Genomic DNA, 12,364 nt, shown 5'->3' with positions numbered 1-12,364 from the left:
TGAGCTGGATTACGCCCTTGGAACGGAGGTGGCGATACTGGTAATCTCTGCCCATGAGGCTTCGATCTAGGGTTTAGAGTAGAGGCTTACGGGAGCCTGATTATGATATGTGCAGAGCCCTGCCACTGATTCTCTGAAGTCATTTGCCTCCTTACTGCAAATGGAAGAACAATATTATTGACCATCTAGCACGGCTTTTAGTCATGCCGTATGCTTGGAGACAGATGAGGGAAGAAAAACTCATTTCGCACGTGGGAAGCATTATTATTCGCCCACAAAAATATTGAATGATAAATGTTTCTTTTTCTTTTCTTTCAGATTATTACTGTAAGAGATTACATTCCCAAAATCATTGGTCCAGATGCTTTTAATCAGTATATTGGCCTTTATAGAGGTTATGATCCCACAATAAATCCTACAGTTTCTAACATATTTTCAACAGCTGCTTTTCGTTTTGGTCATGCAACAATTCAACCAATAGTAAAGAGGTTGAATGCACAGTATTTAGATGATCCAGAACTCCCAAATCTTCATTTACATGAAGTTTTCTTTAGTCCTTGGAGGCTCATCAAAGAAGGTATGGTTTTATTTAGACTTTTTTTTCTTTTTCCAAAATATTAAAGCATTTTTCAAAGCTATTGATCTTAAACTAGGAAAATTTGTTTAATTGCATCACTGATTTAGGTTGTCGAACAGGTTCCAGATGATTAACATGAGCTGGGACAATTCATTTTTGTTAACTAGTTCTCTGAATCAGACAGATGTTATTTGCAAGGAGCAGCTCACTCATCAGATTAAACCAGTGTGGTAGGTAGAAGATTGATACTATATCTCTTTTATGGATAAATATATTGTCAGTTTGTAAATTTTCTGACATCTTAAGAAGCAGATGGAGCCTTTTCATAGTATTTTTACATCTGTTTCAACCTGGAGCAGATTTTTGCATGTGTTTGAATGTAAAAGCCTGTAGGGCCAACATTTAAAAACATAGAAAGCATACATGCATTCACATTTGTTAAGAAAGTTAGAATGATTTATTTTCATATATGCTGTAAGATTATATTATTTTTGTGTTTAAAGGAGGTTTGGATCCTTTACTAAGGGGTCTTCTAGCACATTCAGCAAAACGACAAGTACAAGATCAACTGCTAAATGAAGAGTTAACAGAAAAACTGTTTGTGTTGTCCGATAACGGCTCACTTGATTTAGCATCATTAAATTTACAGCGCGGCCGTGATCATGGACTCCCAGGTCTATTACTTTTTTTTTAATTTTCTCCCAGCTAATTGCTGAGCTATCACTGCTCATATTCGGGGCCTAATTGTAAGCTCTTAAATAAGAACTTTGGTAATATAACCAGAAAAGTATATTAAGTCCCTTTTAAAAAGTAAGAGGCTATTATTTCTAACTTTGATGGCAAGAAAATATTCCCTAACATTTGAAATTAAAATAATCTCTTAAATCTCAAATCTGGAAGGAAGATATGACTGAATGGATCTGTGTCTGCCCAATGTAGCTACCGTAAGGCTGTTCTTCCTGGAGACAGGTCCAGAAGAGCGGGGGTTTCTGCCCAAAGCAGCTGCTCACCATCAGTGGGAGAGGTCCACCTAGACACCATCTCATTAGCTGTGTTGATGGTGGAAGATAGTGAAATGTCTCCCAATCTTATGTTCCCAATCCTATGTAAAAACCTTTGATAAGAGTGTCACAGCTCCTGAGAGCAGAGCCAGCAACGCCCAGCATGGCAGGCAGGGCCTCTTGCTTTGCCTTTGCCCCCCACATCCCAGCCCCTGCCTGATCAGGCTCCCCCCGCTTGCCTGCACAGAATAAGGCCCAAACCTGGCTGCCCTTCCATGCTGCGAGCCCGATGCCCTGCCCACAGAGGTAGGGTTGATCGTCAGAGGGTGTTGCATCTCTTGTTGCTAACCCTTTCCATTTTTCCTGTTAAATCTGTGCCGCTCTGCAGCTGGGAAGATAAAAGTCATTGGTGCCAGGCAGTGGAAAAGAAGTCTGACTCTAGCCTGGAGTTTAAAGCTCTTGAGCTGGGCAAGGTTAGAAATAGAGGTTTCGGCTTTAGGACCAGAAACAGAAGGGTTTTTTTGGCAGGAAGGGGAGGAAGTGATAGCCAAACATAAAAGAAGTCCATTCTCTGGGGATCTGGATGTGTGCCCTGGGACAGCTTTCTCTGCAAAGTGCTTTAAGTTACTCACTTCCTTCACTTTCCTTCTTGCCTGTGCTTCTTCTCTCACTTTCCTGCTCTGGAAACCTCAAATTAAGAGGCAGTGCATGCCCCTGTTTGTATTATCTCAAAGAGTTCTATCACAATAGTTTTACTGCTAAAATACAGGAAAGTTGTTTTACACCTTTGGTTGTCTTCATGAAAATGATGCAGCATTTGGATATCCTGAAGTTTCAGATCCTGCCATCATTTCTTCAATCAATTTTACCAATATTAATAGGCCTATTTTTAGAGATAACTGTTCATGACTGTGATTAAGGCTGTCAGAATTGAGTTCATGTGAATTTATTAATTTTGAATATCATGTTTAATAGCTGAGTCTAATCTTCCTTTTAACATAATATTTGCAGGTTATAATGACTGGCGAGAATTCTGTGGCTTACCAAAACTGGAAACCGAAACTGACCTGAATACAGTAATAAATAACCAGCAAGTCACTGAAAAAATCATGGAATTATACCATAATCCTAACAATATCGATGTTTGGCTTGGTGGCCTGGTAGAAGACTTTCTTCCAGGTGCTAGAACTGGTCCACTGTTTGCATGTATCATTGGAAAGCAAATGAAAGCACTAAGGGATGGTGACCGGTAAGTTTATTCATGTTGTTGAATGGTTTGTATAAAGCAATGGAATTTTACTGATAAGTGAGAATACTTTCTAGAACATCAGACAACATGAGGCAAAAGGGAAGATGCTTTAAGCAAACTATTCTCTCCTACTTCCCCTTTTTTATTTTAGCTCCTCCAGCTTTGCTGACTGATCTTCTGCATATTCTTCTTTTGTTTCTATATGGTCCCGATTCCAGATGACATGGAGATTATTTCTAGGCTACTGAGATGCTCAGCCATGCACCCCTGATGGCATTGTAAGCAGCTAATTGCACCAGGGAGCAATAAACTTCTACGTGGATGGAGGCAGCACTGGGCAGATTTTAGCAACCCAATCCATGAGGACTACGCTAGGCTCTGGGTCCTTACCCAGAAGGACCTGAACACCACAGAAAATACAGTAAAGTCAGATGGGATAGGTAGAGAGTTGTAACTCTGGCTTCCTAGAAGGTATGGCTACTTGGGCTTGGGGGAACCAAGGCTTCAGGGAGCTCCCAGGAGGGTCTCATCAAGCACAGGGCAGGATCTCCTGCGCCCAGACCCGCACAACTGCCATCAGCAGCTTGTGACAGTGCCACACTCCACACTGGGAAGACAGGAAAAATGCAGCTTCAGGCCTAAAACCAATGCACTATTCAATTTATACCTTGCTTCTACTCCTGGAAGTAATTATAAAAAATAACTTTTTTTTATTTCTGACATACATTTGTGGCTGTAATTTTGAGTCTCATGAGAAGACTAATTATAACCTACTCACACTAGCCTAGGAGTGGTGTTTTAAGTCCATCTGATTTTTATCCTCGCCTACATTAAAGTTCCTTTCCTTGTCACTGCTGTGGAAGGAAGCCATTATGTAAATAGTCATCCAAGGCAGAGTTTAAATCTGAACTTTAAAAGATCTTAATTAATTAGCTAACTGAAAAAAGTGAGGTTAATCACAAAGATGGCACCTTAATAGCACAAACCATATAGACAACAAACATTCCTCTCAACCATGTTTCAGACACTGTCAAAAGTTTTCTGAATCATGTAGGCATACCTGAGCCTAGTTGGGCCAGGGTGATCTACCAAGGTCCCCTCCAGCCTTGCTTCTACTATACAGTACTACTAGCACTAAACTTGAGTTTACTTTAACATGTTAACTTCAAATTCAGTGAAAATAGTTCTAATAATAAAAGAATCCCCAAATCTGCACCATAAAGTTTGTGTCAGCTAAGTTTGAAATGGTATTCTTCTCTGGTAAAGGCTATTGAAAGGAGTTATTTAAGAAAGGTTATATCAGTATGTAACAATATGTTATAGTTGCCACACAGTAAGAATAAGACTGGAAAAATCTAACATTTTTAATGCAGTAGCTTGTTAAATACTTAGCAATATCTGCACTAATAACCTGACATACTAACTGGCACACCAGTAAGTAAGTATTTCAAAATGTCTCTTCTAAGGTATTGGTTTAAGTTCGTAAATCATAAGCAAGCAGAATTTTTGACTGACTGAACTACATCCTGATAGTCGTAAAATCTTTTGTCAGTAATCTGACCAAAAGTGAAGGGATTTCTTTTTCCAATGTACCAAGCCCAGGCCCCTCCTTAACCTCAGCCAAATCACCTGAAGCAAGTTGTTTCTGTTCCATCAGCCTTTATTTTCTTTTTCTGTCTCTTTTCCTTTTCTGAGTGTCTCAGTCTCAGGATCTGCAATATGTGGGCAAAAATTCTGAAGCTGATCTTGTCATTCTCTGCATAGAGATTGCGCAAGGGGTTGTGTCTCTATTTTTTCTTTCTTTTTTTCCCCCTAACCCTGTAAAATTCATCAGTAAAATTTTGGTAACCTCATACAGGTCTGTTGGAGCAGCCCTTGTTAGAGCAATCACCTAGCTTCTGTGTAGGATAAAAAAATAATGATCTGCTTAAGTCTTCTCAGCCTTGAAGGTAAAACTGAATTTCGTGATCAAAGTAGAATAGTTTTTAGACTAGACATAAGATGAAATGAAGGGTGTAGGAGAGCTGAGTGGAGAGCACCTGCAAGGTTTGGGTAAGGGAAGAACCTGGGAACCGGCAGTGTAGTGTCAGGATGCTCTGAGATGTTTGGGGACACTGTGGGTATGTAAAGGGTACGAGGAAGGCATCTTTTCTTTCTCTCTGCAGCCCATCTCTTATGTGGGCTTCCTGTCCCAGTGCTCCTGAGGCATGGGGCATCCACCCTGTCCCAGCAGAGTCTCTCCTCCCCAATGTAGGCAAAGTGGGACCTGTTTCTCCCAGAAGTGTCCTGCCATAAGTAATTATTTGCCTAAACCTAAAGCCAGTTCTTCAAAATTCAGCATGCACTTAGCTTGCTAGACATGAGGCAAGTTTTATGACTGAGCAGCTCATAAGTACGCTTCTGTCAGCAGAGGGGTCCAATTTACCCTGGCAAGACCACCAGACCTCATCAGCAGCCGCTATGTTCCCCAGAACACGAACAAGATTATCACACTTCTGGTCTGCAAGGCACCGTTTCAAGGGGCATGCAATAACATGACGGACAGCTCACATGCAGGCTTTGCCCAGGACACACGCTCACTGCTGCTGTTCCCTTACTGTCATAGGGACATCAACGTAAAATCCACAGACCTTTCCAGAACCCCCCTGCCTTGTTCCCCCTAGTATTTTGGAAATCATACCTGCCCTAGTCCTGTATTAAACCTGAGATCAACTGGTACAGTGTGGTCACGTCCATGCTGTCTAATGGGAATACCCCTCAAGTCCTGTCTAGCATTCAGGAAAATGCTAATTGGCCTGACTACTGCAGGGACTATTTTAAAAATTTAGCAGTACTTACCACTGTTTAATTTACTAATGCAGATGTGCTGTCAAACTCTCTAGAAATATTCTTTTGCCATTCATGACATGACTATAGGATTGACCCAAATACACTCAATTTATATGATCTTTAATAGAACAGACTCCTCATTGTTATAAAAATTACAATAGCCTGTTTATCTTTTTTTCTTTCAAGTGTTTCCTTTCCCTTTCTCACTAAGCCCTTTTATATTCGTATGTGTGTATATGTGCATTTATATATATAATATAATATATAATAAATAGACCTTCATAGCACAAAGGCAATTCTTCTGTGAGGGGACTCCATATTAAACAAAGAAGTGTTCAGCAATATGCATTTTTATAGTGACAATCTGTAATGGCAAACGGAATTCAAAAGCTACAGTGTGGGGAAATCTATCATCACTGTATCTCCAGTAACTTATGCTTAAACCAGTTGTGGATACAAATGCACACTGAATTCTGGTCTGCAAAAATTATGCTTCCAATACAAACAATTTACTTACAAATTTTCTCTCAGGTTCGTAATTTTTTTGTGGCTAAGTATAATAAATGAAAAGCAATTCTGTATGTGTGACTAGCGAATGGTTTTAACTAACTGACCTTAACACACCATCTGAGATGAGCAGCATCTCAGACTCACACTAGCCCTTTTGTGACTTCTGCGTTGGGTGTGTAAATCTGCAGAACACGGAGTGATAGTTATTATTATTGTATCCACTGCATTTTGGTGAAATTCTTAGTTTTGGTCTTAAGAACAGGGTACTGTGAACCTAAGAATAATCAGCTCTTTGAATTCAGTCTTTTCTAAATGTTTCTATCAATCTTTCCAGATTTTGGTGGGAAAATGACAATGTTTTCACAGAAGCTCAAAAGCATGAACTCAGAAAACATTCTTTATCCCGCGTGATTTGTGAAAACACAGGGATTTCTGAAGTGCCAGTAGATGCCTTTCAACTTGGAAAGTTTCCAGAGGATTTTAACCACTGTGACAATATACCTGGGATGAATTTAGAAGCTTGGCGAGAAATCCATGAGGAAGGTAATCTAGTAATTACCAATCTTTCTTGAAAGAAAGGAGAGTAATCAGCAGTTAAAGCACCGACCTTGGTTATGGCCGGTCTTGAGTTCCTGGTCTGCCACAGATCTTTAGCATTTCTGTCACTTAGAAATGGGATCTAGGTCTTTCTCTCCTCCTTTCTCACTTTCCTGCTCTGTAAAAAAGAAAGCATTTTCTAGCTTCACTCTAATAACAGATGAATGGATTGTGAGATACCTCATAATGAGACATTATGGTAATGGGGACAAGAGTTCTTAGAAAATATTAACTAAGAACTATACAGAATAGACTGTTAGAAATTAATGCTATTTTTACAAGGATTATCATATAGTCAAACCTGAGATATTCTATATAAATCCTTGTCCAGAAATGAAAAATTAAATTCCTGATCATCTTTAAGCGTGTGAGTAGTTTCACTGAAGTTAATTTTATAGCAGTAATGGAGAACAGCATTCATTTTTGGGTCAAGGTGGTAATTTTTAAAAACTCATAATATGATCTTTTTATTTATAGTGGAAACATGTGGAACACCAAAGAGTGTGGAAAATGGTGATTTTGTATACTGTTCAGAATTTGGAAAATCTACAGTGATTTATTCATGTCAATATGGGTTTCAGTTACAAGGAGAAGAGCAATTAACCTGCACAAGTAAAGGATGGGACTTTCAGGCTCCCGCCTGTATAGGTATCCATATATTTTATTTTTCATTTCTAATTCTTCTACATGCTAAAGCCTAGCACAGTTCATCAAAAGTGAACTCCTTCCTATTTTCTCTTGAAATGTAGTTTAAGTGTTGCATATAAATGAATGTAGTTCATTAGATAAAAAGATAGCCAGCCTTCTGTGGTATATAGATATGATGCCCTGATGATGTGAAATTTTCCTTGCTCCACATTTTCTGTCTCAATCACTACCTGTTCTGATTCAGCAAGCAGGATGAAAGGAAGAGCTCGTTAGAAATTAAATAATTACGCAAAAATGAGCCAATTAACAGCCAGTAGGAAAAAAAAAAAGCGAATCAGAATTATACATTCCTTCTTCCTACATTCCACTTCACAGCAGAACAGATGGTCATTAAAAGCCATTTTCCTAGCATCATTTCAATAGATGCACTAGATACAAAATGAGCTCAGCCCCGGTAGTTCATGTATCATCCTAATAAGATAAGCAAACTTGAAGAAAAAATACTGAATTTAAGTGAAATTAAGCAAATTACTTATAACTTCAATTCCAACTCCCCTTGCCCCCAAAAATAGCTGTGAAAAGATTTCCCGGAAGTGAATTAGTTCTGGAGGCAGAAAAGAAGAGCAAGTAAAAAAACAGTAAAGGAGTATTTTGTTTCAACACTTATGTATATTTGGCGGGGGAGACAGTTTTGTGTTATTTTAGTTATTCTTTCAACTTTTCTCTTCTTTTTCCCCCTATTTTGCTGTTGAAAGGAAGAGGATAGGGAGAAAGAGATTGTGGTAAATATTTCATTACTAGACCTTCACCGTTCACAGCTATGAAGGATGCACTCTCTCCGTTCATATTTCAAGTGTGTGTGGGTATAATGATATGCATATATATATATATGTATATACACATACTCAAACTGCTCAGCTTTATAAGAACATGAGAAAAAATGAAACCTGAAAAGGCCATATTTAGGAATATATTATAGATGGTGGAAAATTAATTTGAATGCAAGTGCTGCAGCTGATCCTCAATAAAGTCTGCTTATCAGTATTTCTGTGACAGCACAATAGAAAGCTATTCATTCTAATTGTATACCTGGTATAGAAAAAGTCAAATGAAATTTGCAGCTCTTTCCTTTGTTCAAATCCTATTTATCCACTGAATTCCACCCACACAAGTACCATATAAAGAAATAAAACTGTTAAATGAATTATAATAAAATCTTTCCATAGATTAATGTTCTGGCAGCAAACTGAACAAATAAGTTATATGAATGAATCATTCCTTGTCCTAGTTTCTTTTAATATGCTCAGTAATGTAAACAAAAGACTGTATATCTGCTATAGGAAAACAAGCTGCTGCATATATTAAATAAGCAATGCTTTTATTAAAAGAAAACCATCAAAACCCACTTACGCAGATGCTACTTGAGTTTTACAGTAGAAAGCACTTTGTTCCATGCATGTCTGTGCAATGTGTTCCCATTCTTTTAAACGTTCAGCAAATTAGGAATAAGTCAAGCTATATAATCAGGAGGATAGAGCTTAGCATTTCTGCAGATGGTTTCAAAATTACATGCTGCTCTGGAAAAGACAGAGTGGCCTGCTGGCAAAAGCGTAGGAATTTGAGAGCTGTTAATTCCTGCTTACTAACTTTGGCTTTGACAGAAATCATTTCTATTGATTCAGGAAGTCATTTAGTTCTGGGCTGCGCTACCTTCCTTTATGCTAAGTGTTATCTTATACTTCTTAGATAACGCTGTTTACTTTGCCCAAATAAAGTGCTGCTCCCCTGGAGCAGTGGGGTAGGCTGGTAGGATCTGACACGCACTATTTGGTGACTGTAAAATTAGTTAGCTGGCTAATGGACAGATAGCAGGACTATGGGTCTGCACAAGCTGAAAGAGCACTTTTGAACTACAGTGTAGACAAAGACTGTGCAGGTTTTTCCTTCACAGAGAATGGCCAAAATGTGGTTCTGAAGTAAATTATACTTAGTAATAAAACCTCATTCTAAGCAACACATTAATCTCTTATGTTAGGAAAGGTAAAATTTCTTAATAGTTCTGAAGTTAAACATTACTCCATGCACCATTACTCTTTCGACTTTCAATTGATGGCTACCTTTGGACACAGATACTGCTTTGTATTAAAATTTGAGAAAATATTAGGTATGATCTCATTTCCAGTGATGGATTTCCCTAAATGGTCTGAGTGACAATGCCAAGCTAAGTCCGTAAATCATTCTTACAGGGTCAGTTTCTCATACTGGTCAAAAAGAGCTACTCAGATTGAAGAGGCAGCTCAGACATTGTGGTAGGGATGCAAAGGAATATAACACAAAAGGGAAAACTGAAGGCTCAGCTGGTTGCCGTCAGACAGGGGCAGTGCCTTCCAAGATCAGGAGTCTGAGACATTGGCAGATATGACACAAGACCTATCTGTAATGGCAGGAGGACACATGCAGCATCTCAAATAGCACTAGACACCTATGTTTAGGCAATGGAATCAAGTCGTGTAAGTAGACATTACACAGAAAGAAGAAAGATGCAGAAATTTGAAAAAAGCTGTATTTCTTCCCTCATTAAGAAATTCCTTTCCTGCACTCCGCACTGACTTCTATTTCATTGTTCAGTAAGAACTTGAAAATGAAAGGTCTTGAATGGCCTCAGGGACAATATGTTTCTGTACATCTTCACATGGGTAATTGCTCATCTGCTCATCATTCTGTCAGGATATTGTCATTTCACAGAATTTATATGGCTTCTAGAAACAACCATTTTTATAGTGATATCACAGAATATTGTTTTAAGGTTTGTTCCCAAAGCTAATCTGAATCCTTGAATCACAAAATCATGCCTAGAAGTGCATTGAACCGTGTCAGTTTTATTACTTTCATTGTTTATATAGAGAACAGTATAAAGAAACTTCATAGAGGTACTGGGAGTCTTAGTATATAGATATGTACAAGAAAAGGTCCCAAAGTCTATGGTTTCCATTTTAGAAAATGCAATCAAATACCATTTTTAGCTTTTGGCAGATTACCAAAGTAACACTTTCTTTTTTTTCATTTTCGGCTATAAATAAATAAATAAATAGTGTGCTTTAAACATCGACAACAAAAAGGAATTTTGGCAGAAGTGTACGATAGAGATCACTTAAAAGTACTTGCAGAAGATGTATGTAAGAATGTAGTAACTCCCCCTGTAATTTTTAATTTGTAACAATTATTGATTGGTGTGTATTCATTTTGCAGACATCAATGAATGTGAAAATGAAATTAGCCCACCATGCTCTTCTACTAAATGCATTAATACTAAAGGCAGCTATAAATGTCTGTGTACTGATCCTTACAAGCTGGCAGAAGATGGAAGAACATGCATTGGTAATGCTCATGAACCTACCGTCCATTAAAATTTTCTCCGTTCTGTTTTACAATGCTGTACAAATTGTAAAAATGAAATTTATGGAAGAGCTGTTAACATATTTTAAAAATCTTTACACAGTCATAGGCATTAAATGTCACATTCTGTCAAAGTAAATGAAGATATTGAATAAGTTATACAGACACAGAAGTAAGCTTTCACTTTGAATTGCTACCTTATATAAACCACTAAGTATTTGTTATATTCCCTACAAATTTCCTGACAGGGAATATGAAGTTCAAATCTGACTGAGTCCTCCTAGTTGGTATCTAAGCTGAGCATACATGCTGGCTAAGTTCCTCCTATACAGCTTATTATGATTACATTTCAAAACTGTTATCCTTGTTAGGGTCAGCATAACTTATGCACCTTGTTTCTCAGCTTTTGCGCATCCTGGAAGCTGTACTGGGTCTTAAAGTTTGGCTGGGGACTTTGAGCGTGGTTGCTTACTGATGCTGAGCAGTACCTGTTCTGGGGAAATAGGGCCTAGGTCTGTCAAAAGCTCCGTCAAAAACTGCAATTCAGATTCAAGTGGCTGAATACCTACTTTGCTAAAGTCTCCAATAAAAGCACAAGAAGTTTAGAGTGTTCATGACTTGCATATTCAGTGCTGTATGCCACACAATTATAAATAAACTCTAAATCTCACTGATAGCACATTTCTTGTTTCCTGTTCCAGTGAATACCTTGGTTATGAAATGTGGAATCCAGCTGCCTCTTATTGTTACTTGCACAAAGAAAACACAGGATGATAATTCCCTAGGAAAAATTATCTTCTTGCAAACAAACAAACAAAATTCTGCAGTGATAATCTGTACATCCAGTTAGCTTTCCATCCATGCTTTAGGACCTGTAATAATTCTTTGAGCATTGCACTGCCTAAATACTCTAGCTCCATATATAAGGATATATAATTTTGTATTTCAATGGAGGAAACAGAAAGTGCTTATGGTCTGCGTACTGTGCCAAGGACTGTTACCCCAGGCCAAGCTAAATGTGCTTTTCAGAGCCTCACTGGCTTCCTGACAATTCAAGCAAACTGGTGCAGGCACAGCAGCCCCAGCCCCACTGAATGTCTAGGGTATAAGGCTAATGCCTTTCTGTAGACCTCAGAGGCCAGAGTGTTGTGTTGCTCCAAGGACCCAGCCTTGCATGCTTATGCTAATGCTCGATTTGCTATATCGATGATCTCTGGAGTCAGTCATAACAACCTCTGCCATGTGACACACAGTTCTGACTTCCTTGCTAGCTGCCACCTCTTAAAGCTTAAGCCATGAAAGAAAACTTCCACTGGCAAGTGAATGGCAAAAGCTGGGGAGTGATTTTCTGGCTGCCCCCTGCACTATCTTACAGAAATAATGAGACTTGCCTTACAGTATCTCTGCCATAAATATCTTTTAGATTGACTGGTCAATTTGAAACTGTGGCACTAATCAGTCAACAACTGTGTAAGTCACTACAAAGTGAGGGCCATTACATATTAGCTATAATCTGTATTGAGAAACTTTTAAAAGACATCATCCCCTTCTTAGAAG

General features: G+C 38.4%; 1 protein-coding gene across 1 annotated transcript in view; it reads left to right on the top strand.

Annotated features, from left to right (window-relative positions):
* The window catches only part of TPO (thyroid peroxidase), a 47,229-nt gene extending 35,741 nt beyond the window's left edge, over positions 1 to 11,488 (top strand). Inside the window, exons 8-13 of the mRNA XM_064508517.1 lie at positions 319 to 577; positions 1,081 to 1,251; positions 2,590 to 2,827; positions 6,501 to 6,709; positions 7,241 to 7,411; positions 10,661 to 11,488. Coding sequence (XP_064364587.1) covers positions 319 to 577; positions 1,081 to 1,251; positions 2,590 to 2,827; positions 6,501 to 6,709; positions 7,241 to 7,411; positions 10,661 to 10,818 — 1,206 coding nt within the window. The 3' untranslated portion in view covers positions 10,819 to 11,488. The remainder of the gene's footprint in view (positions 1 to 318; positions 578 to 1,080; positions 1,252 to 2,589; positions 2,828 to 6,500; positions 6,710 to 7,240; positions 7,412 to 10,660) is intronic.
* The last annotated feature ends 876 nt before the right edge of the window (positions 11,489 to 12,364 follow it).

Source organism: Dromaius novaehollandiae, chromosome 3, assembly GCF_036370855.1.
Source record: "Dromaius novaehollandiae isolate bDroNov1 chromosome 3, bDroNov1.hap1, whole genome shotgun sequence".
Lineage (NCBI taxonomy): Eukaryota > Metazoa > Chordata > Aves > Casuariiformes > Dromaiidae > Dromaius > Dromaius novaehollandiae.
Note: the sequence above shows the minus strand (reverse complement) of the source record. Positions and strands in the feature narration are given on the sequence as shown.